The sequence below is a fragment of the Corylus avellana genome, chromosome ca7 (assembly GCF_901000735.1).
Source record: "Corylus avellana chromosome ca7, CavTom2PMs-1.0".
NCBI lineage: Eukaryota > Viridiplantae > Streptophyta > Magnoliopsida > Fagales > Betulaceae > Corylus > Corylus avellana.
This window is the reverse complement of record NC_081547.1, coordinates 6,310,826-6,338,147: the sequence shown is the minus strand read 5'-3', so window position 1 is coordinate 6,338,147 and position 27,322 is coordinate 6,310,826. Positions and strand designations below refer to the sequence as shown.

The 27,322-nt window shown below is 39.2% G+C and overlaps 3 protein-coding genes across 7 annotated transcripts; 2 read left to right on the top strand and 1 right to left on the bottom strand.

Moving 5' to 3' along the window:
- The first annotated feature begins 1,348 nt into the window (after positions 1-1,348).
- LOC132188163 (U-box domain-containing protein 24-like) lies at positions 1,349-15,110 on the top strand. Of its 4 annotated transcripts, XM_059602564.1 has the most exons (7): positions 1,349-1,433; positions 1,515-1,561; positions 1,674-1,808; positions 2,652-4,042; positions 4,616-4,916; positions 11,338-11,828; positions 13,439-15,110. In XM_059602564.1, the coding sequence occupies exons 4-7, from the start codon at positions 2,813-2,815 to the stop codon at positions 14,432-14,434; spliced, it is 3,018 nt and encodes a 1,005-aa protein (XP_059458547.1). In that variant the 5' UTR covers positions 1,349-1,433; positions 1,515-1,561; positions 1,674-1,808; positions 2,652-2,812; the 3' UTR covers positions 14,435-15,110. The 4 variants fall into 4 exon arrangements, with proteins under 4 accessions (XP_059458547.1, XP_059458548.1, XP_059458549.1 ...); XM_059602565.1 differs by lacking the exon at positions 1,515-1,561 and having other exon boundaries at positions 1,359-1,433; XM_059602567.1 differs by lacking the exons at positions 1,349-1,433; positions 1,515-1,561 and having other exon boundaries at positions 1,571-1,808; positions 13,439-14,156; positions 14,245-14,368.
- A 375-nt stretch (positions 15,111-15,485) lies between these two features.
- Positions 15,486-17,856, top strand: LOC132186529 (pentatricopeptide repeat-containing protein At5g08510). The gene is made up of 2 exons (XM_059600509.1): positions 15,486-16,568; positions 16,680-17,856. Exons 1-2 carry the CDS (start codon positions 15,642-15,644, stop codon positions 17,277-17,279), a joined length of 1,527 nt encoding a protein of 508 aa, XP_059456492.1. The 5' UTR covers positions 15,486-15,641; the 3' UTR covers positions 17,280-17,856.
- A 352-nt stretch (positions 17,857-18,208) lies between these two features.
- LOC132186527 (calcium-transporting ATPase, endoplasmic reticulum-type) lies at positions 18,209-24,850 on the bottom strand. Of its 2 annotated transcripts, none has more exons than XM_059600507.1 (8): positions 24,585-24,850; positions 22,436-23,969; positions 22,201-22,322; positions 21,238-21,516; positions 20,758-21,141; positions 20,332-20,441; positions 20,029-20,257; positions 18,209-19,148 (listed from the first exon to the last, which is right to left on the bottom strand). In XM_059600507.1, exons 2-8 carry the CDS (start codon positions 23,901-23,903, stop codon positions 18,588-18,590), a joined length of 3,153 nt encoding a protein of 1,050 aa, XP_059456490.1. In that variant the 5' UTR covers positions 23,904-23,969; positions 24,585-24,850; the 3' UTR covers positions 18,209-18,587. The 2 variants fall into 2 exon arrangements, with proteins under 2 accessions (XP_059456490.1, XP_059456491.1); XM_059600508.1 differs by lacking the exon at positions 24,585-24,850 and adding an exon at positions 24,526-24,570.
- Positions 24,851-27,322: the final 2,472 nt, after the last annotated feature.

Below are 27,322 nucleotides of genomic sequence, written 5' to 3'. Positions count from 1 at the left end.
CTTCTTTTTTTTTTTTACTTTTTTTTTTTTTTTAAAAAAAAATTCTGATTTTCTTTTTAATTTTTTAAAGATTAAAGGGCATAATTTTATTTATATAAATTTTATGAGGGTAGAATGAACATTTTACATACCAGTCGTTTATGTTAACAAAAAAATTAATCAGTAGGGGGAGGAGTGGCATGGGTTGAAATATTAGAACCCCACATTACAAATTTTTAAATTTTAAGGGGAACTTTAAAAAATTCTTGATAGTTTAGATGAATGAGTAAAGTTTCTCCAAAATAGTAGTAGCCAATGTGCTTCCCTTTTACCTCATGGAGGCCTTTGAAAAGAATATCTTTTAGATAAAAATCAAATCTTCTTTGTGTGGAGAATTGGAAATCATGGATTTAGAATTCTCCCTATTTTCATTTGAAATAGAGATGAATTATTTTATAGTTTATATTAAATTTCATAGATCTAATAGTGTATATATATATACCATATGGTGAATATGTTATCACATATTTAAAATTTTTAATTAATCTAGCATCATGAACACAATTAAATGCAATAAAACAAAATATGGACAGTAAAAGATCTAATAGTTTATATGTTGCAACATGGTAAATATGTTGTTATGTCATTTAATTTTTTTTAATTGACATAGTACCATGCACACGATTAAATACAACAGAACAAAATTGAAACTTTTGAAATGCTTCCTCTCTATTTAACTTGAAATGGAAATGATCCTATGGATTTTGATCCCCTACAATCTCTTGCTCAAAGAAAGGTGCAAAAAAAATTGTAGGAGGCTAAGGCTTTGTTTGGCAAAGTTTTTTTTCTTAGATACTGTAGTTGATATAGATTGATGTGAAACAAAAAATAAAAAAATGTAAGAATGTTTGGTATAAAAAAGTGAAAAAAGTAGTATAGAAAAGTGAAAAAGTTTTATTTTGTAGTGATTTTTTTATTTGAATAATAATAAAAAAAGAATGATGTGATATAAAAAGTTAAAAAAGTTGGAATGTTTTGATGTTGATTTTTTTGAAAAATTGTGAAAAAAAAACAGTTTGCCAAACAAAGCCTAAGAAAGAGAGAGAGCTCCCGCCCGAGTGGATCCATGCTCGGGTAGGGCTCCCCACTCAAGCTCGAGAGCCACCCACAACCCTAAAAAAAAAGAAAAGAAAAATAATAAACAAAAATTCTCAATCGTAAGAATTCAAGTCTGAAATATATTTTGAAAAGTCACGACACAAAAAAAAAAAAAAAAAAAAAGAGAGCTGTATAACTACTTATGGATAATACATGACTATGAGAGCTCAGGAAAAATAAAATGCATGACTAGTAGCCTAGTAAGAGGCAAAGAAAAGAACATTTATGTCTATTTTGCTTTTAATTTTTTCCTTGGAAAAGGAGGCCTTGCATATTTTGTTTTCTACTTCCACAAGGTTTGGATTTGATATTCAATTATTTATTTGTGTATTTATGTTTATTTGCTGGATACTGAATTGTGACCTCCAACTTCCAAGGTCAAAGAAAGGACTTAGAAACAAAAACAGGCCACCAAAGACTTGAGGTAGAACTTTTCAAAGAAAGACTAATCTTAATAGATGGGAAGAGAGAAAGATAGAGCGTAATACTTTTCAATTTATTCTTTCTATTTTTTTAGAGGCCATTCTCTCTCTCAGGTAGGATTGCAATTTGCAAGTCACTTCCAGAGACACGATCACTATTTTCCCAGAAAATTCTCAGCTCATTTTCCCGGATATTGAGCGAAAGATCGTTGCTTTTGTGTATTTTCATGGGCTTTAACTCCTTCTCAGGTCTGTCTCTTTCTCTTTTATCTTCTGATATCAGTGAAGACTTTGTTGACTATAAGTCGTACGTTGTTGGCTCCTACAAGTTGTTTGATGGGTTCCTTTTGAATTTCATTTTTAGCTTCAAATTACAGAAGAACGTTGAAAATTGAGGCTTTGTTGGTCTTCCCTTTGTTGAACTGGGACTAGAATTCACATAGACTTACACTACCTACCTATCTTTATTGAAGTCCATGCTGCTGTAAACCTTGAATTTGTTTGGTTTAATTGGAAGTAGATATCTGGAATGGTTCCGTTGAGTCTGTTTGGTTTCCTGGAAATGTAGGAAAGAATCATTCATTATAATTGAGTTGTAGATTTTTCATTATTTGGCATGTGGGATATCAAACAGCTATACTCAAATGTGTTCCGATACAAGCATTTTGGCTTTTGGGTTTTGCCATTTATTGGAAATGAAAATAACATTGCCTTCCTTTCGGTGCGAGAACTAAATAATAGAGCAGAAAATAGTAACTCGGATGGAATATATATATTTTTTTTCCTTGGATTTTCTAGAAGTAGAAAGCTCGCCTAAATCAAGCCCAGCAATCATGAAACACATTAAGTGGGAGGTTTCATTCTTTAAAATAATGTAGAGTCCAGGATTCAAAATTTTGATTTATTTTTCTTAGCAATCAAATGGAGCAATACGCATGTGGTTTCAATTTTTATGTGCTTTTGCTTTCCACTTTAAATGTGCAGCAACTTAATGTAGGCATGGGTGTATGTTTAAATAAGTGTATATAATTTATCTGGTATAGGAAACATTGAGCTCATAACTGACTCACTTAATTCAAATTGATATTCAAGGTATGAGAAAATATGCGAAGAGTGTTACGGGTACCAAAGTGGTTCTGGATCAGAAGGTCCAGGTTGTATTCCTGCGACCCGGCTTCTGTCATCTTTAGTCAGTGTTTTTATCACATGGGAAAAGAGAATTTTGCTTCCTAGCTTTGTTTGGCTGCAATATCATGGCAGGGGATGTGCTTACTAGTGCCTCTATCATTCCGGGTTCAGAAGTCGTTTCTCAGACAGTAGAGGCCATTCTCGAGATTGTAATTTCTGCCAATGACGTCCTTGTTAAGAAGGATAGTTTTAAGGAACTTGCAGCTTACTTGGAAAGAGTTGTTCCTGTCTTGAAAGAGTTGAATAGGAAAAATGTTAGTGATTCTGAGAGCTTAAACAATGCTATTCAGATTCTCAACCGAGAAATAAGAGCTGCAAGGGAACTGACTTTGGAGTGCAGCAAGAGAAATAAGGTATATCTCTTAATGAATTGTCGGACAATAGTTAAGCACTTAGAACACACAGTGAAAGAGATCAGTCGGGCACTAAGTCTCCTTCCTTTGGCCTCTCTGAATCTTTCATCTGCCATTAGTGAAGAGATAGGAGAGCTCTGTGACAATATGCAGAGAGCTGAATTTAAGGCAGCCATAGCAGAAGAAGAGATTTTGGAGAAAATCGAGTCAGGAATACAGGAGAGGAATGTTGATCGTTCCTATGCCAATAATTTGCTGGTTCTCATAGCAGGAGCTGTTGGGATCTCGACTGATAGGTCTGCACTGAAAAAGGAATTTGAAGAATTCAAGAATGAGATAGAAAATGTGAGGCTGAAGAAGTTCGAGGCTGAAGCAATACAAATGGATCAGATAATTGCATTACTAGAAAGGGCTGATGCTACTTCGTCTCCTAGGGAGAAAGAAATTAAGTATTTCACCAAGCGGAGATCTTTGGGTAGTCAACCATTGGAACCTCTTCAATCATTTTATTGCCCAATAACACGTGATGTTATGATGGACCCTGTGGAAACTTCTTCAGGACAGACATTTGAGAGAAGTGCAATTGAAAAATGGTTTTCAGATGGGAACAAATCGTGTCCTCTAACCATGAACTCTTTAGACACATCAGTGTTACGGCCTAATAAAACTCTGCGGCAATCAATTGAAGAATGGAAGGATAGAAACACCATGATTGCGATTGCTTCCATCAAACAAAAACTTATGTCTAAAGAGGAAGATGCACTTCATAGCCTAGAACAGCTACTGGATCTCTGTGAACAAAGAGACCTGCACAGGGAATGGGTAATATTGGAGAACTATATACCTACTCTTATTCAACTTCTCGGTGCCAAAAATCGTGACGTAAGGAATCATGCTCTTGTCATCCTCCGCATTTTGGCAAAGGATAGTGATGATGCCAAGGTGTGTCTTTATTTAATTTGAACAATATTAGTTTGTCTCCATCTTTTCCTGTCTTTTAATAAGTTTGCAACAGTTAGCTATATTCTCATTGAAACTGGCCTTTATAAAAGTTTATTAATGACATGCAGCTATTTGTTTGGGCTTGTTGCAGAATCGGATTGATATTGGATACAAGTATTTGAACATGTATGCTAAGAATATATTGATGTATACGATTCTCAGATGCTATAATTCTTACCTTTCTATCTTCATATAGGCGTGGATCTTATTTTTGTTACATTGGATTTATATGTATGTAAATTGGGTCTCCAAGAGTATTTCATTTATGAAAATTTGTATACTTGATAGAAAGTTATTGATGAATTATTACTGTCAATTTTGTTTTTGAATGGTTATCTCTCATAGTGGAGAATCCAATTCACTCCATTTTAACTCTAGATATCCCCTTCTGCTGTATAGTTTTCTTTTTAAAAAAACCACCTCTGCAATATGGATTCATACAGCTAGAAATCTGATATCTGTTGTAAAAAATTTTTCCTCAAGAAACTCAGAAGCGTTTTTTGCAATTTGCAGGAAAGAATTGTAAAAGTTGATAATGCAATTGAATCTATTGTTCGATCCCTTGGGCGCCGTGCTGCAGAAAGAAAGTTAGCTGTGGCATTACTTTTGGAATTATCAAAATCTAATTCAGTAAGAGACATAGGAAGTGTTCAAGGTTGCATATTGCTATTGGTGACTATGTCAAGCAGTGATGATGGTCAAGCTGCCAGAGATGCCCAGGCACTGTTGGAGAATCTCTCATTCTCTGATCAGAATGTTATACAGATGGCAAAGGCAAATTATTTTAAATATTTGCTGCAGCGTCTCTCAACAGGTTCTTTCAATAAACATTTTGTCAGTTTAGTTTGTCATGAATTTCCCTGTAAAAGAATTTTAATTTTTTGTTTTTGGTTGTGCAATAGGAAGGTCCCTCATATTGAGTTTTGAAATTAGTGAGGATTTACTCTGTAGTTAACAGTTCTAGCCTGGATACTAGAATAGATCAACTGCAAACCCTGGACCCTTTTCACTTAAATATAGTCCTCCTTTATCTCAAGCACATTCTCCGATAGTTACCCATTTTAACAGAGTTTCTTCAATAGCATCGCATACAATTCCCTATCATGGATAAATATGTAATTAAAAAAGGACCAAATGGAAAGGATAATTTCCAGTAAATGATGAAACCAAGTAGAGCATAACTAGATGGATGATGAAGGACCATGTTATGCTCTATGTTGGATAGTTGATCATAATATGCAATTATGTCTTGCGTTCAAAATTTAAGTTGAAAAAAAGAGAAGGAAGGTTCCTTCTGAAGGGAATCATTATAGTATATTAGCTAATAAAATCAGGAGTTGGCAATTTACAAGCAGAACAGAGGCTTTGTAAAACATCCTCATCAAGAGGTGAGGGAGCGTGGGCGGCGCGTGTGGTGTCTTTGTAGGCAGGGGTGGTGGTATTATGGCGGGAGGGAGAACTTGGTCAGTAGAAGCGAAGGAATTTGAACTGGTGGTGAAGGCAGGGGCTTCAGGTGTAAGGATTTTCGAGAGGAGCAAAGGGAAACAAAGGTCCATCTTCATCAAGAAGGACGAGTTAGAGTGGTTGAATCGAAACGTGGAGGTGCTGGTGGCAGTGGAAACTTCAGAGGTATTCTGGGATCAGTCTAGAGCAGGTTATCCACGGTTTATTGCGCAACGATGATCAAACATGCATGGGTACTTTCTGACGTTGGAGGAATTTGAAGGGAGGCGAAGAAGTGGTTCGGTCCTCATTCCAGAAGGGCGTTTCGGGCAAGGTTGGAAACGTTTTATTTCGGAGTTACATATAGCAAGATCATCCCTTCGAGGTACCAAGGAAGAAAAGAAGGATTATGAGGGGAAAGGAAAGGAGGAGTTACGCAGAGGTCCTAGGTCTGTCAGGAAACATGGCGGAGGAGTGCTTTGGTTCTTACCCAGAGCTGGTGGCGCGAGTGCCCAGTTGGTTGAAGGACTCCTCATCAGCAAAGGAAAAGCTTGTTTTAGGTTCGAAGAAATCAGGTATGCTACAGAGGAAGATGACCCAGATTTCGGCGAGGTCTCTGAAGACGGCGAGGTACCCAAGCGAAGATGGAAGACAGCCGGAGGGGAAGAACAGTAAGGAGAAAGAAGAGCAAGCAGTCAGGGCATCGGTGAGTGGTTTTCAAGCGCGGGAGAGGTCGCCTGTGATGAAGGGAGGTACTGTGCAAGCGCTGACGGGATGGGGAGTGGTTGAGTGTCAGAATTAGTCCCATACCGGTGTAAGCCTTGAGCTCCGTAACTGCAGGGAGACGGTTGAATGGCTGAAAAAAGAAGTTGACGTGGGATTGCATCGTCTAGAGATGGCTCTTTTAAGGGCAGAGGAAAGTGGGCTAAGGCAGATGGCAGAGGAAAGTGGAGATCTGGTCCTTTCGGTCAGGCATAGGGAGAAGTTGGAGGGGAATGACCCAAGGCCCGCGAGTGGCCCTCATTTGGTTCCATCGGGTAGTTTAGAACGTGTACGAGTGGGGAAGGGGTGGGCCGATAAAGTAGGCTCACGGCCCATGAGACTTTTCAAGTCTAAAAAGAAGGTCTCGATGATTAAGTCTAAACAGGGTGTGGGCTTGGGCGCGGGTCAGAATGGCCAAGGGGAGGCAGGTTCAAAGGGGAAAAAGAAGAATGTTGTCGACACGGTGTCCACGAGCGGGTCGTCGATGGTCCGGAAGGGGGGTCAGACCAGAGACCCAGGGGCGTCGTCATCGGTAGGAGGTACGTCCTTGGTGTCAAGGTCGCCAGTAGCCGTGATTGGTCTGGTCGACGCCTCTGTTAACCGGGTGGAGCTTCTTGGAGACCATTCTAACAGGGAGGTCGTGTTAGGTACTACCGGAGATTCTCAGAGTACTCCGGCGAAGACTCTGTTGGCCCTAGCGCAGGCTGGTTCGTCCCTATCGCTCAAGGAAAAGGCATCGCCGGTGGCTCCCATCGTAGAGACAGTGGGGACAGTGTCGGTTTTGGGTTCTGGAGGGGTGGGGACGCGAGTTTTGGCCGGTGTATCTCTACTCCTGTCGGCGATAGTGTTGCAGGTCGTCTTGGGGGCGAGTTCGCCGGTAGCCCCGAGTGGTCCTGTCGACGCCTTTGATAATCGCGTGGAGCATTCTGGAGACCATTCTGACGGGGAGAAGTCATCAAAGCACGCCGGTGATCCCCAGAGTACGCCGGTGAAGGGTATGTTGGCCCAAGGATCGGCAGGTCCGTCCCAGTCTTTGAAGGAGAAGTCTTCGCCGATGGTTCATACCGCAGATTCAGTGGGGGCAGTGTCGGGATTGGGTTCTAGCAGTGTGGGGATGCGTGTTTTGCCCGATGAGCCCTTTCTTCCGCCGGAGAATGTGTCGCAGGTCAGTGGGGAGGAAGTTCTGGTATCCTCACCGATTGAGGTCAATGATTTGGTGCCTTGGTCGCATGGTGATGGGTATTAGTTAGGTGTGGAGGCTTGTGAGGGGTTGGGCATTTGCAGGACACTAGAGACATAGTTGGCCAACCTGCTAGGAAGATGGGCAGGGAGGTTAAGGCTCGAGATGCAGTCCTGGGTCCTTGTGAGATCAGTATGCCTTCTCCTCTAAATTCGTATGGGCCTATTGCTGGGGGTGTGAAGGGTTACTTGGATTGGGTCATCCAATGTGCTAATGAGATTTATCCGATTGTGTAGATCTCGTATACAGGTCACAAGTTACAATCGCTAGCGCTTTTGACTTTTTTGGAGGAGGAGCGAAGGAATAATGAGATGATCTTGAATACAAGCAGTGGCACTAAAGGTAAGAAGGAGATTAGGAATTTGGAGTGTTTAGTGAACTATGACACTAAAGGGGCAAGCTCAAGCCTCGGCAATAGAAAGGGGAGGCGGCAGGTGGTGACATTATGAAGTTAAATATTCTTTCTTGGAATGTGAGAGGGCTGAACAAGAAGGATAAATGTTTGAGGGTGAGTAATCTGCTCAGGGATTGGAAGGCTGATATTGTCCGTTTCCAAGAAACCAAGATTCAGGAGATGTCTCGCAATATAGTCTGTAGTTTATGGGGGAGTAGTCATGTGGATTGGTGTTGTTTGGATTTTAGTGGGGCTTCGGGTGGTATTTTAATTATGTGGGATAATAGGGTGGTGGAGAAGGTTGATGTGTGCGTGGGGTCTTACACTCTGGCAGTGTCTTTCAAAAACAGTGGGGACCATTCTGTTTGGGCTTTTGCTGGGGTTTATGGTCCGAATCTCAATAGGGACAGGAGGCTTCTATGGGAGGAGTTAGCGGGTGTTATTAGCTGGTGGGACATGCCGTTGTGTATTGGGGGTGATTTTAATGTCATTCGTTTCCCCAGCGAAAGATCAGGTGAAGCTCATTTGGATTCGTCCATGATGGAATTCTCAGATTTCATTTCAGATCAAGGGCTGATGGATCTTCCCCTGACTGGGGGTTTGTTTACATGGTCAATTTCTAATGACCCTCCCCTGTGGTCAAGGATTGATCAATTTCTTATATCCCGGAGTTGGAGGCCCGGTTTCCAAGGGTTAGGCAGAAGAGGCTCTCCCGCCTGTGCTCGGATCATTTCCCAATCATCCTTGAGATGGGGGAGGTGTCAAGAGGGAAGAGGCCGTTTAAGTTCGAGAATATGTGGCTTAAAGCGGAAGGTTTTGTGGCCCAAGTGAAACAATGGTGGGATTCCTATGTGTTTTATGGTTCGCCGAGTTTTGTTTTTGCTTGCAAGCTCAAGGCCCTGAAGCTAAATTTGAAGACTTGGAATGAAGAGGTATTTGGTAACATTAATAGGAATAAGAGGATGCTACTTGAAGAGCTTCGGTTGTTAGACGTGAATGAAGAAAGTAGGGCTTTGGAGGAGGGGAAGATTAGGAGGAAGGCGGAAGTGGTTTGAGAGCTAGAGAATTGCATGCTTATGGAGGAGGTGAGTTGGAGGCAGAAATCCAGGGTGATGTGGTTGAAGGAAGGAGATAAATGTACGAAATTTTTTCACTCCATAGCCAATTCTAATAGAAGAGGTATTTGGTAACATTAATAGGAATAAGAGGATGCTACTTGAAGAGCTTCGGTTGTTGGACGTGAATGAAGAAAGTAGGGCTTTGGAGGAGGGGGAGATTAGGAGGATGGTAGAAGTGGTTCGAGAGCTAGAGAATTGCACGCTTATGGAGGAGGTGAGTTGGAGGCAGATATCCAGGGTGATGTGGTTGAAGGAATGAGATAAATGTACTAAATTTTTTCACTCTATAGCCAATTCTAATAGAAGACATAATTCTATGGATTCTCTCATGATTGGCCAAGTCGGAGATAATTCCAATGGGGAATGTGGTGCAAGTGGACAGGTTAGCTGGTATTCTTGGGTGTGGGGTTGCTTCATTGCCTGTAAAGTACCTTGATTTGCCGTTGGGGGCCACTTGCAAGGCTAAACATATTTGGGATGGAGTTATCGAGAAGATAGAACGTCGGTTGGCCGGGTGGAAAAGATCTTATCTGTCGAAGGGGGGGAGAGTCACGCTTATTAAGAGTACTCTCGTCAACTTGCCTACGTACTATTTGTCTCTTTTCCCTATTCCGGGTAGTGTTGCCAAGAGGATTGAGAAGTTGCAGCGGGATTTTTTATGGGGGGGTCTAGGCGATGAGTTCAAGTATCACTTAGTGGAGTGGTCGAAGGTTTGCACTCCGATTAAGGAGGGAGGATTGGGTATCAGGAACCTTAGGGTCTTCAATCGTGCCCTTTTAGGGAAGTGGTTGTGGCGCTATGGAATAGAGAGAGATACTTGGTAGAGGGCTATGGTGGATGGGAAATTTGGAAGTCTTTGGGGAGGGTGGTGTTCTTTGGAGCTGGGTGGTCCTATGGGGGTGGGGTTATAGAAGAACATTAGGAAAAGGTGGGACACTTTCCAAAGGTTTACCCGATTTGAGGTAGGGGAGGGGTCTAAGGTGCGCTTCTGGCACGATTTGGGGTTGGTGATACGGCTCTCAAGAATGCTTTTCCAGGTTTATTCAGCATTGTCTGTGCTAAAGACGCTTCAGTGGCGGAGCATTTGGAGGTGCTGGGTGGTTCTAACCAGTGGAATTTGAGCTTTTCTTGAGAGGCTTATGATTGGGAGGGGGATGTGTTGGCCTCTTCTTTTCAGGTGTTACATTCTGCTCAAGTGAGGCGAGGGTGTAAAGATAGGTTGTGGTAGAATTCTTCCAAAAGAGGCCGTTTCAAGGTTAAGCTCCTTTATGCTTCCTTGGCGAGTCCTGATGGGGGAGGATTTTCGTGGAAGAGTGTGTGGCGTACCCAAGCTCTCCGAGGGTGAGTTTTTTTGTGTGGTCGGCGGCTTTGGGCAAAATTTTGACCCTGGACAACCTCAGAAAGCAACGGGTGAATATGACGAACAGGTGTTGTATGTGCAAGAAGACTGAGGAGACGGTGGACCATCTTCTCATTCATTGCGAGATAGCTTATGCTTTGTGGAGTACCTTTTTTGGTCAGTTTGGGTTGTCTTGGGTGATGCCGAAACGGGTCTCGGATTTGCTCGCTTGTTGGTGGCCATCGGGGGAGGAGGGGGAGTGCCACGGTATGAAAAATGGTGCTTACGTGCTTTTTTTGGTGTATATGGAGGGAAAGGAATAATAGGTACTTTGAGGATTTGGAGGGATTTGGGAAGACATACTAGCCTCTTGCTTTCATACTTTGTATCTTTGGACCGTGGCACATGTCTTTCCAGTATTGATTAGCTATGATGACTTTCTTCTTCGTTTTTCTCCTTCTAGTTAGGTGATCCTATTATATACTCCCAGTATATCTTGGGGCGCCCTTACGCTTTTTAATAAAACATTTTATGACTTATCAAAAAAAAAAGATCAGGAGTACTTTTATTTTTCATCAGTACAGTCTACTTGGCAGTGATCCAACTTCAAGAGAAGCCTATTGCATTAAACTATATTGAACTCTTGAAAGCAGACATGATTAATATGCATCAATCTGTTAAAAACCTAATAGAGTAAGGTTCCGTGGAAGCTTAAATTGGAAGTAGCAATTTTATGCATCAATCTGTTAAAAACCTAATAGAGTAAGGTTCCGTGGAAGCTTAAATTGGAAGTAGCAATTTTGTAAATGTATTTGGAAAACTTTTAGTTATGGGTACATGGGGGTGAATTTCTGTATCTTTGCTTCACTTGTTTCGAAGGCTTGGGCTCATGAGAAAGAAATATAATTATGCAATAACTTGGCTCATTTTATTATGCAGGACCAGAAGATGTAAAAATGGTTATGGCGACAACTTTGGCAGAAATGGAGTTGACTGACCACAATAAAGAATCTTTGTTTGAAGCAGGTGCTCTAGGTCCTCTTCTTCACTTTGTCTCACATGGTGATGCTCGGATGAGAAAAGTAGCTTTTAGAGCTCTTCAGAACCTCTCTAGTTTACCGAAAAATGGTCTGCAGATTGTTAGAGAAGGTGCAGTACGCCCGTTACTTGACGTTCTCTTCCATCAGAGCTCGTCATCACGTAGTCTGCGTGAACATGTAGCAGGCACAATTAAGAACCTAGCTGTATCAACCGTGTCTCAGGGATCCAGCCAGATACCAGTTTCGTTATTGGAATCTGATGAAGATATTTTCATGCTATTCTCTTTAATCAACTTGACAGGGCCTGATGTACAAAAAAGCATTATCCAAACCTTTCAGGCCTTGTGTCAATCCCCTTCTGCTACAAATATCAAGAGCAAATTAAAACAGGTATACATTTATATTGGAAACGTGTTTTTATTTCAATGAGAATAGGTTTCATGATAATAGAACCGGTTTACCACTCAGCCCAAAAGCTTCTATTGGCTTAGGCTCAATTATGTTATACTAACCATTCACACTTATGACAACTATCAAATGTTGGCCTTTTAACATCTTTTATGCTCACACGTGTACACTTAACAATCTTCATCTCGTGTGAGTTCATCACCACTGTTACACCCCTCAAACAAAAGCTTTATCAATTTTATGGGCAATCTCCACGATAACTTGTGTGAGCTATGTGGACTTTATCCATACCATGCACTTTTCTCCCTATTCCAACTATGAAAGGGACCCACCATCCACGCATGCATATTGTCTTTGCTCTAACTGTAAAAGAAACCATTATCATCCACTATACGGCATACCACCATTAGCTTTGATATTATTTGTTGAGGAGATTGACATATTGGGAAGTCTCCTAGTGAAACCATATTATAATATATAGGGGCAGCAATCAACCCAAAATTTTAGGCCTAGATTTGGACCCAATTATGTTTTATTAACCACTCACATTTGTGATAACTATCCAATATGGGACTTTAACATTTTTTATACTCACATATGTATACTTAAGACTTTCTGTGAAGGGAAAGAGATGGTTGTAGAACGTCTTAGGATTATAAAATGAAATAAAATAATGATGAGACCAAGCATAAGAGTATCATGATCTGTTTAATAAGTTAAACCAAGCCAAGTCAGATCCCTATTGCAAGTGCATGCAGGAAATTGTCAGAAATGGGCTTGATGCCTAAGCTTTGCTTAGTTTCCACTGGTTGCTGAGTGTGAAATTAGGTGATTAGGTGGTTTGCTAGGTGACATAATATAGAATGAAGCTTTCACCCGTTGTGTACTCTCTCTCTCTCTCTCCTTTGCTGCCACCCCATAGTCTCTCTTCCCCCATAGTGCAATGACATGCATGATTTATTGTTATTGGTACAATGAATAATTTACTGTTTGCAACTTTTCTCGACTCTGGCTCCTGAAAAGTTTGAACTACTTGGTTGTTAAGATGTTCTACTTTTTGGAATTATGAATTAACTAGAAGAGATGATGATTTTTCCCAGTGAAATAAGAACCACTTTAAACAAGCCCCTGCCCTCTCTTTTTTTTTTTTTTTGCCCCCCTTTTATAATCTCACCTTCTTTCTTGTTCTTCTTTTACCCTTTCTTATGAAATCACTTAGGCTGGGTTACTTATTGTCTCCACTACTTACTAACATACTGTGAAGATGGTGAAGGTGATTCCATCAGGAGTGAAAGCTCCTGGGTTATTTAGTAATTGGTTCTCGCGGGTGGGGTCAGTTACCCATAGGAGTTTGATTAACGGTGAAGATTGTTGTACAATATGCGTTTGCGACATGCAATTAATCTGAGTAAAGTTCTCTTACGTTATCGAAAAAAAAAAAATTTCTTTTTTTTTTTAAAAAAAAAAACTGCTCTTTTATTGATCCCATAACTCATCTTAATTATACTTCTGCCAAATGCTAGCTTATTCTCGATATAGTCAGTCCTGTAGATGCAGTATGTCTACATTAACTGGTTTTATTACATTTACAGTGCTCAGCTGTGCAAGTACTGGTTCAGTTGTGTGAGCATGATAACGTAGATGTACGAGCACATGCTGTAAAGCTATTTAGTTGCCTGGCAGAAGGTGGCGATGAAGCCACCATCCTGGAGCATGTAGGTCAGAAGTGCATTGAGACTTTACTCGGGATCATCAAATCTTCTGACGATGAAGAAGAGATTGCTTCTGCAATGGGCATTATCTCTAACCTTCCAGAAACTTCCGAGATCACTCAGTGGCTTCTGGATGCTGGTGCACTTCCAGTAATTTTCAGTTACATTCATAATGGCAAGCGGAAAGATCCCCATAAAAATCAGTTGATAGAGAATGCTGTTGGAGTTTTATGTCGTTTCGCTGCTCCAAATAACTTGGAATGGCAAAAAAGTGCAGCTGGAACAGGCATTATACCCTTGTTAGTAGAGTTACTAGAGTTCGGAACCACCTTGACAAAAAAGCGTGCAGCAATTTCTCTCTGTCGATTTTCAGAGAGTTCGCTTGGGCTTAGCAGGTCAGTACCAAAGCATAAGGGGTTATGGTGCTTCTCAGCTCAACCAGAAACTGTCTGCCCGGTTCATGGAGGAATCTGTAGCACTGAATCATCATTTTGCCTTTTGGAGGCTGATGCAGTGAGACCACTAGTGAGAATTCTTGGGGAACCGGATCCTGGAGTTTGCGAGGCTTCTTTAGATGCACTGTTGACTTTAATTGAAGGTGAGAGACTCCAGAGTGGTAGTAAGGTGCTTGCTGAAGCAAATGCCATACAACCAATAATAAAATTTCTTGGTTCCCCTTCTCCCAGCTTGCAGGAGAAGGCTCTACATGCACTAGAGAGGATTTTTCGGTTGATGGAGTTCAAACAGAAGTATGGAGGCGCAGCTCAGATGCCATTGGTTGACTTAACACAGCGGGGAAGTGGTAATGTGAAGGCTCTGGCTGCAAGAATACTTGCTCACTTAAATGTGCTTCATGATCAGTCTTCATATTTCTAAAAGATCAAGGAGTTGAAGATGAGCAAGAAACTGGTTTTGATATTTTAATCTTGCAAGAATCATAAAAAAAAAGATGCAGGAAGACATGCATGGCTAGGCATGGGACCTTGGCATATCTGGAGGAGGCAGAGCATACCTCGTTTCCCAGCTGTAATTGGGCATTCCATATTGCAGCTAAGAAGACAAACCAGATTGAGCATGTGATCTCAAGTGCGGAGTTGGCTTCATTTATTTGGGAGTTAGCTTCGTGCACCCAAGATGACCTAAATCCAATTTGTACTATTATTGTCCGAATAATGCTAGAAACGACATTTTTATTATACAATTATCTCACAATGCTGAGGTGACAGTTCCAACTAATCTTTAGATTGGTTTTTGTTAAAAGAAAAATTATGAGTTGGTTGAAATTGTCACATCAACGTTGTAAGATAGGTGTAAAATAAAAATGTGGCATATAGCATTTCTCTTATATATTGTCCATAGTAGGCCTTCGACAGGTGGGAAATTAACTGTGGCGCATATCAAATGCCCTAGGATGTACTCTATCCGCATTATGTCTACATATCGACACATGATTGGTTTATCGGTAGAGGAAGAAAAATTAATCTGTGCCACCAGTGGCCTTGTCTATTCTATTAGTTAGCCAAAATGAGGCCATTTTTTTATTAGATTTGAATTATTTTCCATTTCTGGGATGTGGATTCTTTGATTCTTGTTTATAATGAGAAGAACTGTAAGAGAATACAGAATAGGGTCTTGTCTTGAATTGTTATATCTTGTCTTACATTTTCTTGTTCGGACATTAAAAGCCTATTAGTTGGAGTTAAAGGGGTGTTGGAATTAATAACCTTGTTTTCTTTGATGATTAAACTTAACCTAAATTAGATTATGGCTTTGTGTGTGGCAAGCCAAGGTGCACAGAAGAAGGCCATTAGGACAAGACATGGGCCAGCCCATGGCAAACCAAATTGTCGTCGGTCTGGAAATTTGCCCTAACATAAGTATTCACATCATATCTGACTCAAAACTTTAATTTCCCTTTTAAGAACCCAGAAAAGAGAAACATGAAATCAACAGAAGCCTCCGGCCGAAAAGCAACAAAACGAAAGCCACCCCTTAACTTGCTGGGGCCATTCAGATAATTTGGCTACCAGAATCCAAATTCTATTACTATATATTTATATTGGATTGGGTGGGTGGGTTTATTATGAACCAGCTGAAGCAAATCCACGCCTACACTCTTAGAAATGGCATCGACCACGCCGAAACCCTCATTGTCAGACTACTTCAAATCCCGAACCTTTCATATGCCCAAAAGCTGTTCGACCTTATTCCCAAGCCAACCGTCTTTCTCTATAGCAAGCTTATTCAAGCTTATTCTTGTCATGGACAATACTACCAGAGCGTATTTCTCTACTCCCAAATGTGCCTTCAAGGCTGCCCGCCAAATCAACACAGCTTCACCTTCCTCTTCGCCACTTGTGCTTCCCTCTCCTCCCGTCCCCATGGCCAAATGCTCCACGCCCATTTTGTCAAGTCGGGTTTCGAGGATGACGTGTTTGCCTCGACTGCTTTGGTTGACATGTATGCTAAACTGGGCATGTTGGCCTCAGCACGCCAACAATTTGATGAAATGGAAGTAAAAGATATACCCACATGGAATTCAACCATTGCGGGCTATGCCAGGTCCGGGGATATGGAGGGTGCGTTAGAATTGTTCGGTTTGATGCCTTACAGAAATGTGATATCATGGACGGCAATGATATCTGGGTACTCACAAAATGGACAGTACGCAAAGGCCTTAAGGATGTTTTTGAGGATGGAAAAGGAGAAAGATGTGAGGCCGAATGAAGTGACTATAGCTAGTGTTCTTCCAGCTTGCGCAAATCTTGGGGCATTGGAGGTTGGAGAGAGGATTGAAGCATATGCAAGAAAAAATGGGTTCTTCAAGAATTTGTATGTAAGCAATGCTGTATTGGAAATGTATGCAAGGTGTGGTAAAATTGATGTGGCTTGGCATGTGTTTTATGAGATTGGCCGCTGCAGAACATTGTGTTCTTGGAACTCAATGATCACAGGTTTAGCTGTTCACGGAAGATGCAACCAGGCTCTAGAGCTTTATGATCAAATGCTGGTATGCATTCTCTTTGCTTAGCTCTCTTTCATTAATGAATGTCTAGTATTGCAAATTATAATGCTTTTAGGTTCTCACTATCACTTTTTGTGCACTGTTGCTTTATACCAGAGAGAAGGAATTGCACCAGATGATGTTACATTTGTGGGACTTCTCTTGGCATGCACTCATGGAGGCATGATCATAAAAGGCAGACAACTCTTTGGATCAATGGAAAAAAACTTTCGTATCACGCCCAAATTAGAACATTATGGATGCATGATTGATCTGCTAGGCCGTTCAGGAGAACTGCAAGAAGCTTATAATCTCATACGGAGTATGCCTATGAAACCAGATTGTGCTATATGGGGTGCACTTCTGGGGGCTTGTAGTTTCCATGGGAATGTTGAGCTGGCTGAAATAGCAGCCGAGTCCCTCTTTAAGCTTGAACCATGGAATCCAGGTAACTATGTCATTCTTTCCAATATTTATGCGTCAGCAGGCCAATGGGCTGGGGTTTCAAAGCTGAGGAAGTTGATGAAGGGTGGCCAAATTACGAAGGCAGCAGGGTATAGTTCCATTGAAGAGGGAGGCCAAATTCATAATTTCATTGTGAACGATAGGTCACATCCAAAAAGTTATGAAATATATGCATTACTGGATGGAGTTTATACAAAGATGAAGCTTCAAAGAAATGCAACTGATTGTGAATCCGAACTTGAAGAACAGTGATACCAATATATGATCTTAATTTTGAAGGAAGCAACTGTGTGCACTATTTGTGGATAGTTAACTTGATTAAAGCTGGGATAATTTTTCAAGGCCATTTGGCATAGCATAGCATTAGATCTAGGAAAAGAGTTAGTCATTTTTAGGTTATTACCTCAAAAAGATTAGTCATGTCACAAAATTAGTCAAATTTAGATGGGCCTACAATGCACCTTACCTGCCGGAACACAAATTAGAAAGGATCTAGATGGGCCTACAATGTGAGGGATCCACATACACTCTCTTAAGACAGATCAAACCATAGCATGACCTCGAGTCCCCGGCCTAGCCTCTTAGCATCGTAAGTTTGCTACTTAACTTGCTAATATTTTTTTTATAACCACATTATGATCCGACTTAATCCTAAACTTAAAACCCACAACATAAGATGTTTTTGACACTGAATTTGTCAAATACTAAAAACCTAACAGAAGTGTCTGGAAAGCCCGAGTGTTACCTCAACATGGTGAAGGCTATTGCATTTATAATATAGTTTGTTACAAGTATGACATATATGTACAAGAGATAAACACTGAAAAATGAATGCTACCTACTGGGATTAGTTTTATCTAAACCTATCTTCTTATCCTTTGCTTCAAGTGATTGGTGGTTGCTGTTTTCTATCTTTTGTCCTCTCTGTTTTATCATGATGATGCTGTTGGTTGGTATCTTAATGATTATCCTTAAAGCACCAAGACCAAAGCTCCAGTCAGTCGCTCGTTATTCATTCCAAAGTTGCCCACATGTTAACAACCATAAATTTATTTAGTTATAATTTGAAAGCCAACTTACCCAATGATGATGCCTGCTCTGACGAATTTGTTAGGTAAGCATTACACACTCCACATTGAGAACAAGAAAATACAAGACCAAAACTTGTTAAGCTACAGAAATAACCAAATAAAGATATATATCTTTATAAATTATACCCTACAAATAATGGTAGTATGTGTAAAATTTAGCCAAAAGTTCACAAACTATGGGAATTGATTGTGAGATAAGAGTGAACCCCAAAGTTCTGTATTTTCAGAGTGAGAAAAATGCAGAATTTGGGATAATAGCCTCGAAGTTAAGAGATAAAACAATACTTATAATTTTTTTTTTTTTTTTTTTTTTTTTTTTTTTTCTAATGGGAATAAACAAACGTGACTGGTGTGTCCTCCATATAAAACCCTACAACCTTCCAGAAAAATAAATTTATGAAAGAATGGTTTGGTCCATCTGTGACCTGAATGAATTTGCTCCCACGCCAATCATGGACCTGAAATTTGATCATGCTGTCTTCTCCTTTGCTATCCACCTTTGATTCCTCCCCACAAATTTAAGAGCCTCCTCAATAAGAATCACAGGTGCTGATATCAAAATGACCAAAATCCACTCGTTCAGACTCAATGGCACGACACCAAACACGTCTGCCAGGAAGGGAACGTAGAGAATGAGGCAGTGAAGTCCAAATGACACTGACATGGCAACCAAAAGCCAAGGGTTCCTCCAAGGTGGCATTTTCACCAAGCTGTTGTCTTCTGAAACTGCATTCAGGGAATTTAACATCTCGATTGCCACCAACACAGAAAGCGAGAGAGTCATTGCCTTCACTTTACCGATGGAAAAGTAGTCACAAGGGTTGGTAAACGAGATCATGCGGCCCCCAGCAACCGTGAATGGACTTGCGGTGAAATTCGACCATGACGGGCACTCCCCCCAATTGCGAAGCTGAGATAATTCAACTAGTGTATGCCCATCACTGATGAGATTGATACCCATAAAAGAAGGTTGAGTGTACCACAAGACAAAGATGCCAACGGTTGCAATGCCCACATAAGAACCAATTACCTGCCATTTGGGATGCATAAGTATTGAGTAATGCAGTGGATGTTAACAACAAACTTCACTTAATTGATATGTAGAGTGGACTTTTCAGCATCAGTTTATCTCATGCAGTGAATGGTAGAAAGTTTGATCTTACAACAGACTCCTCTTTCATTTGCTAACTGGGATATAATTTCATTTCTTTCCATGTATTTATTAGAGCTATAAATTACATGATTTGAACTTTTCTAAATATCATTTTGCTCAATGACCTATAAATTTATGGATGTGGCTTAAGCATCTGTTACATAATGTGCCACTTAAAAGTATCAAAACAATACCTTAAGACGCATGATTTTTTTTTTTTTTAAAAAAAAAACCATAGGTACTCACAACGCATGATTGTGATAGGTGTGTCTGAAAATAATAGGTTTGTATTTGTGAATTTTAATGTAAGAAATTCAAATTATGCAATGTGTATAACATATACCATTGGCAGGGTAGCCTATTCTAGGTTTTTGTTTCCCAGATTGGCTCAAAGGTTCTTTAGAGTCACCCTCCCATTCTGGACATTTTAGTTTTGCTCTAAATATTGTCTAGGATAATTTTAAAGGGCTTAAGTTTCTTAACATTAATTATTACATAGACTATTAGACCAGTGCAAATACTGGCACATCAATCCAAATAGTTCTCAGTGATGTGAAACGCTATGAATTACAAACCAAATGGGATTATTGCCCAATAATTTTTTTGGAAACTGAAAATATTGATTTATCTTCAATTATGTGGTTAAGCCACAATTCTTCTTGGTTCAGATACTAGCAAGTTATATATAAGAAGGACTAGCATGACTTCTGCCATACAGAAGTTGGAAGCAAAGATGAAGAGTATAAATCATACTAACCAAATAACGGAGAAGAACCCAAGAATGTATTAGAGCATCATCACTTCTGCGGGGCGGTTTCCGCATTATATCAACATCAGCAGGGTTAAAACCAAGAGCAGTTGCAGGAGGGCCATCAGTAACCAAATTCACCCACAGGAGCTGCACAGGTATCATACATTCTGGTATCCCCAGTGCAGCAGTCAAGAATATGGATATTACCTCTCCAACATTAGATGATATCATGTACCTGCAGACTGAGGAAATTAAAAGAATTCCTTGAATTCAGTCAAAAGGGAAAAGGAGACAAAGTAAGAGATGCACCTGATAAAGGCTTTCATGTTATTATAAATTGAGCGACCCTCAGCGACAGCCAAAACAATGGTACTAAAATTATCATCTGCCAAAACCATGTCTGAAGCTTCTTTTGCAACCTGTAATGTTTAAGAACGACGAATTATTAACAAACCAGTAAACCACCATGATTCTAAAGGGATCTCAAATTCATACCATGAGGGCCGAAGTTAAAAGAGAAAATCCTCTGTTGTAACTCAAGGCATAGGTTCAATTCAGTGCAAGGAAAATCTAACAAGGGTTAAAAATTGGATGCTACATTGCCCTTTAGGCTACAGCAATGGCTTGTGATGGCAACCCCTTCACAGCAGGAGGTATTGAAGGAGGGAGAGATTAAGGCAACCCACAACAGAAAAGGCATATTACAGAAGCCCCAAGGATAAATGGATATATTACCTCAGTTCCAGTAATTCCCATGGCAATCCCAATGTCAGCAAGTTTAAGTGCAGGCGCATCATTTACTCCATCTCCAGTCATTGCAACAATCTCCCCCATCTCCTTCAGCGTCCTCACAATTTCTTGCTTATGCCTAGGCTCAGCACGCGAAAAAACCTTCCCTCCAGGTTTTGACAATATTTCAATTTGTTGTGCAGACGAGAGTGCCGAGAACTCTTTACCTGTTAAACTTCTCCCTCTAAGATCTTCACCTTTAAAAAACAAATTAATTTCCTGACAAATTGCCTCAGCTGTGGATTTATTGTCTCCAGTTATCACCATAACTTTAATCCCAGCTGCTCTACAATCCTCAATTGCTTTATGAACTTCATCACGCGGAGGATCCTGTTCAATTTAGTTGTTAAATAAAAATCTTTAAATGAAACAGATTTAAAAATTAATTAATTGATGTGAACAGCAAAACCAGTGACATATACTCACTCTCAAACCAACAACCCCAACAAAAACTAAGTCACTTTCAATTGAGGAGTAGCAAGCTGGATCAAGCAACTTCTTATGTGCAGGATGACTCTCAGCATAGTAGTCAGAAAACTCTCCCAACTCATCCTTATATGCCAAACCCAAGCAGCGCAATCCCTTTGAACTCATCTCCTGGAGTTTCAAAAGCAATAGTTGCCTACAAGGTTCATCTATTGGAACAAGGGATCCATCAGCGAGTTGGACAAGAGAAGTGCGCTCCAGTAAACTCTCAACAGCACCCTGTAAATCTCAAATCTTTTTAAAGAATGTAGAAGTGCACTAGATGAAATAAGTGCTGAAATATGCTGCAATTTCTGAATAAAGCAATGTTGACCTGACTGCAACGAAGTTATCTAGCAACTGTCGGAAGGATTATGTCTAAAATCATACAATTCAGTCAACAATTTCATCAGGACAAAAATACTATTAACACTGGACTGTAACCGGATATTTACACAATTATGTTGTTTATGCAATGATTATAATACATTAAAAGTATGCAATATTATCTCAGGCTGACTTCAGATTCAAGTTTAAACTAACTGGACAACTTCTTGGAGTGAAGTCAACCTTCCAAATAACACTTTGACTGGGAGGAAAAGATTGAAGATATCACTTAATCTTCTTCTCATTTTACCAACAGCAAACTCAAAAGGTCAAAACCAAGTCATACGTCTAGGCTTGTTTGCTAACACTTCTCTTTTTCCTTTCTCCTTTTTACTCAAAAAGGTCAAAACATTAATAAACAACTTTCCTAACAAAACGCTTACTAAAAACTTAAAACTACTTTCACCTTTATGTTACATCAAAAAACTTTTTCAACCGGAACACAAAAAAACACCTCCAAAAAACACGTTATCAAACACCAGCTATATTACCCATCTTCATTTTGATAAAGGTATGAAGTTCAAAAATAACAATCACCTTGACAAGAAGTCGGTTATGCCCAGATGGCTCCTGCACAATAACACTCATTGACTTGCGGATGCGATCAAACTCCAATGTGGCAACCCTTTTGGATCTTTTCACCCACCACTCACAACAGCCTGTAGTAAGTAAAAGTGAATAAATGTGGAAAATTTCACAGCTTTCACACAATTTATGTCATCCATAGAAATTTTTTTTTTTTTTTTTTTTTTTTTTTTTTTTTTCTGCTCACCTAATTTCACCGTGTTGCTGTCAATCAAATAGTTTGCAGCAAGTTGTGTATCGCGAATTTTGTTCCTCGCCTTGACATCTGGAACTCCCATCTTTTCAACCAAAACCTTAAGAGCTGCCTCAGTGGGCAAACCTGTAGCTCTATAGAGACGGCCATCAAAATAGATCCCAGCATCATTGCAAACAGCACATATTTCTGCCATGGCTTGCAAATTAGCATCCATATTGTAGCAAGTCCAGTCAACAATTCCCCCGTCCTTGGGATCATAAGTAGTGCCTTCAACATGAAAGATTCGAGAAGCCGTTGTTTTCCCTCCCAAAGTGAAGAATTCTGTCACAGACATCTGATTTGTGGTCAGAGTCCCAGTTTTATCTGAACAAATCACAGTTGTGCATCCTAAGGTCTCTACACTTGGAAGCTTCCGCACAATTGCATTCTTTTGTGCCATTTTCCTCGTACCAAGAGCCAAAGACGTCGTAATTACAGCAGGAAGGCCTTCTGGGATGGCAGCAACCGCTAAAGCAACAGCAATCTTAAAATAGTAAGTGCATTTCTCAAAGGAAAATTGAATATTTGCAGGCCATCCATCCACAACATCCCACGAGAGGAAATTTTTGTAGTTTATGATCCACACAACGAGGCAAACAATGCCGATTGCAGTAGTTAGCCTGCTCCCAAATTCATCCAGCTTCTTCTTCAAAGGGGTGTCACTGTCTTCCAGAGAAGCCTCATGTATTTGCTTTTGTATCTTCCCAATCTCAGTGTTCATCCCCGTACTAACAACAATGCAGATACAGCTCCCATTCACAACTGTTGTGCCTGCAAAAACCATATTTTCTTTAGCCTGCAATTCACAGTCATCCATGAATATAGGATCCGTGCCTTTCAAAACCGGCATAGCCTCTCCAGTCAAAGAGCTCTGCTCAACTCTCAAAGTCGTGGTTTTCAAAGCCGCAATTCTCATGTCGGCTGGGACTTTGTCTCCTACCCGCAATTCCACAATATCCCCTGGAACGAGCTCTCTTGCAGGCAAATCCGGCACCAAGTAACCCTCCCTTAAAACCTTCCCAGATTCACATTGCATCTCTTTCAGAGCCTCAAGCGCCCTTTCAGCATTGCTCTCTTGCCAAACTCCAACAATGGCGTTGAGGACTAGAATCAAGACAATCACAAAGGGTTCCACAAAAGCTTCAAATCCAGACTCCCCAGATTCGCTTCCATGCATGTAAGCTAGAATAAAAGATATACTGGCTGCAACTAGAAGTATCTTTACAAGCATGTCATCAAATTGTTCTAACACAAGTCGCCATAAGGGCTTTCCCTTCTCTTTGGTGAGCTCGTTCAAACCATACCTCTCACGCCGCTTTTCAACCTCATAAGTGCTCAAACCCTTGTCAAGTTTCACACTGAACTCTTTCAAACACTGCTCCACGGACCATGACCATGCAGGGAACGGTTTCTCGTCCATTGATGGATCAATTTGGAGTTCAAACGAATATTTCAATCAAAATTCTCTTGAAATCATATCAAATTCCTAACAAAAAGGACAAACACAACAAATTTCAGCAAACATCATCGACTGTAAACTGAAATTCAAAAGAAAAAAAGAACTCTCTAAATTACAATGTCATAAAACAATGTTTAAATTAAATAATAGGAAAAGGAAACTTCCACAAGGACATTTATTGTTAAGAACAATTACGAACTACCATCTACTTCTTTTCCTCTCTAGTCTCACCAGAGGCAAATAATGGAACCAAAAACAAAAAGAAAAAAGTAAAGAAACCACCCCCCCCCCCACCCCACCCCCTAACTTCTTTACTACCACAGGTAGCCAACCCGAATACTAGAAACCACAATAATGACTAGTCCTGAATTCCAACCGACAATTCAGAGAGACAGAACAAACAAAAGGGCAATCTTAGAGAATTCTTTTTTTTTAAAAAAAAAAAAAAAAACAGCCTGCAAATAACTAAGCACACTACAAACTGCCAACTAAACATCATCAACCTTAATAATAGCCAAATAAATGAAACCCAACATGAGATTCAGAAAAACACTACAAAATAATGCGGCAAAAAAAAAGGTACCCAAAAACCCAGAGAGGAAGACAAGACGAAAAAACAGAAATTTGAATTCTCCGACTTACTTGAAGGAAAATAAATAAACCTTTGAACAACAAGAGGTAGTAAACAGCAAAGTTGAATGCTTGGAGACAAAGCAAAGCCCAAAGAAAAATTCTTTGAGTTCACTTTCACTGAAAGAGAAAGCTAAAACCTTATCAAACACACAAAGGAATATAAAAGACTTGGACTATCTTATTCTTAAGGCTTCACTTTGCTTCTTTTGGAGGTTCAGTGCGTTGGGAATTTTGGCATCTTTCAAACTTTGATTTGAAAATTCCTCTCCAAAAACAGTTAAAATTTCAAAAAGAAGACGTGGTTAAAATACCCTTCAAACTTCAAAGTTTGGCTCCTTTCAAAAAAAAAAAAAAAAAACTAGGTAGATTTTTCCATGCCAGTGCCACTGTCAACTGACCCAAAAGTTAGGCAATGTTGTTGACTTGTGAGTTGTGACCATATGATAATGATAGTAAGTCCATAGCAGCAATTTTGTGTGCGTTTTTTTATTTTTTATTTTTGAACCCCAAGAATAAAGCAATAGACACAAAAGCAAAACCAAGAAACAAACGTAGAAACACCCAACAAAAAAGTAGATAGGTAGGTGAAATGCGAGACACTGCGGGGACCTGCAGTTTCTATTTGTTGACCTAATCCCAGTGTGGAAGGCAATGACTTTGCTAGCTGGAGTTCACGTTTTCAGTTGAAAAAAAGTGCACATTTCTTCAAATTATAAGTCAGTTTAACTCAACGGGAATGGGGAGCGGACACAGTCATCCCATAATCCACTATATGGAGAGACATGTTATATATTATTTTTTCACCTATCTTTTAATTATATTTTTTTAAAAATTTTATAGATTTATTATTAAATTTATAAACTAACGTGAATTTCATAAAAATTAAACGGTAGATTCACTCATTCATTATAATAAGATGGTTAAAAAAAAAAAATTTATCATTTCTCCGACTATCTCCCGTGTGTCTTACAGTAGTGTTGTATCTGTTTGGGGACCCACGACTAGTTTTTTTTTTTTCTTTTACGATTAAAAGTGTTGAGAGAGTATATGTGTATATTTCTCTTAGAAATTTTCAAATTTAAAACATAGACAACTTTTCTGTCGATTGGTGATATAGAATTTATGGGTTAGCTTGCAAGGGATCTTACGTCATAATATGGTTTTGAATATATATATTCTAGTTCCAACGACAGAAGGAAAAGGGTTTTATAGAGTGGGGACAGGACAGCTGGACGGTAGACAGGCTTGTGTCAAAATCTTAATCCGCTTTTACTGTCCGGCGATGCGCGTGTAATTAATTATATTATTATGGTATTGGTCCTTTAGTTTTATTTTTATTGTTTTTTGTTTTTTGCAGTTGAGTCCTTTATTGTTGGTAGGAGCCACCAAAGTTCCAGGAAACTTCTTTTGTCTTTACTTAGTCAGAGGATCACCGAATCAGAATCCGTAGATAATGAGAGAATGACACTCATTTTTTAAAGCCATGGGATGGGCCACACAATATTTTTTGTCACTTCCTTTTGTGGGACATATGCTTTCTTTTTTCTCACTATATAACATTTTGCTTTAAAACAGAGTATTATGCAAGATAGCATGAAGGCAGGTTATTTTATGCTAAAATAGGAAAGAATTTCCACACTCAAAAAAAAATTCACCATCGAATAAAAATAGGATTATCTTCCATCCACACACTTGGTTCTAAAGATTGGTAAACAACTGTTTCTTGCCAAACGATGAGTTGTTCCAATTGCTTCCGTTATAGTATGTCCTACACAAACCATGGTTGAATACCATTTATCATAGCTCGCATATTATCGATCCGATCAATTAACCATACCAACTCAAACAAGAGCCCTCCTTTCCCAAAGCATGCATAATTTCCAGAGCATAATTCTCTACAATTAGTCATTGGAGCCTCGGATCTGTGCAAAATTTTGTTGCCTTTCAAGTTGTCAGTGCCTCAACTACTGTTGGGTTAGTAAAAAATGGCATTGAGGACCTGAGGTACACATAGTTGCGATGTAAATTAGGGGTGTTAATGCGGGTGGTTTTCTAATCGCAAGCGTTAACCGTCTTTTTATATAATATATTTTTATAATTATAATAATAATAATATTTATATATATAACATAATCAATTGATCATTAAATCACAATTTTTTTTTTTTAGATAATTAAATCACAATTTTAGTATGAATATATTATCACTATAATTTATATGATTATATCACATGATCAATTGATCATTAAATCATTTGATTATATAATAACAAATTATACATATATAATATGACATAACTCATAAGTCATACGTATGCAAGTTCATACTAATACAACAATCAAGTATCTAGAGGCTTAGTTCAAATGTATGCTATAAATTATAATTATACATTATACATATATGCAATTATGCATATTGAATAATATACATGTATAAAAATAATACTTAATCATATGATTCAATAACAATTCAAATACTTATTAAAGTGAATCATATTATTAATGTTCAATGATAATGTGATTCGCATAATATCAAATTAAGTAATTGATATTGAATTAAACAATGTGTTACTTATAACTACAATTGAAGTATTAATGTATTATCATTATAATTTATATGATTATATAATAACAAATTATACATATATAATATGACATAAGTCATAAGTATATCAATTCATATTAATATAACAATTAAGTACGTAGAGACTTAGTTCTAATGTATGTTATAAACTTATAAGTCTATAT

Coding starts and splice junctions, on each gene's coding strand:
- LOC132188163 (XM_059602564.1), top strand. CDS start 2,813: ATGGCAGGGGATGTGCTTACTAGTGCCTCTATCATTCCGGGTTCAGAA. Junction 4,043..4,615: donor AGGATAGTGATGATGCCAAG/GTGTGTCTTTAT, acceptor TGCAATTTGCAG/GAAAGAATTGTAAAAGTTGA. Junction 11,829..13,438: donor TCAAGAGCAAATTAAAACAG/GTATACATTTAT, acceptor TTACATTTACAG/TGCTCAGCTGTGCAAGTACT.
- LOC132186529 (XM_059600509.1), top strand. CDS start 15,642: ATGAACCAGCTGAAGCAAATCCACGCCTACACTCTTAGAAATGGCATC. Junction 16,569..16,679: donor AGCTTTATGATCAAATGCTG/GTATGCATTCTC, acceptor GCTTTATACCAG/AGAGAAGGAATTGCACCAGA.
- LOC132186527 (XM_059600507.1), bottom strand. CDS start 23,903: ATGGACGAGAAACCGTTCCCTGCATGGTCATGGTCCGTGGAGCAGTGT. Junction 21,517..22,200: donor ATAACCGACTTCTTGTCAAG/GTGATTGTTATT, acceptor TGAGATTTACAG/GGTGCTGTTGAGAGTTTACT. Junction 19,149..20,028: donor GGGTTCTTCTCCGTTATTTG/GTTAGTATGATT, acceptor CCCAAATGGCAG/GTAATTGGTTCTTATGTGGG.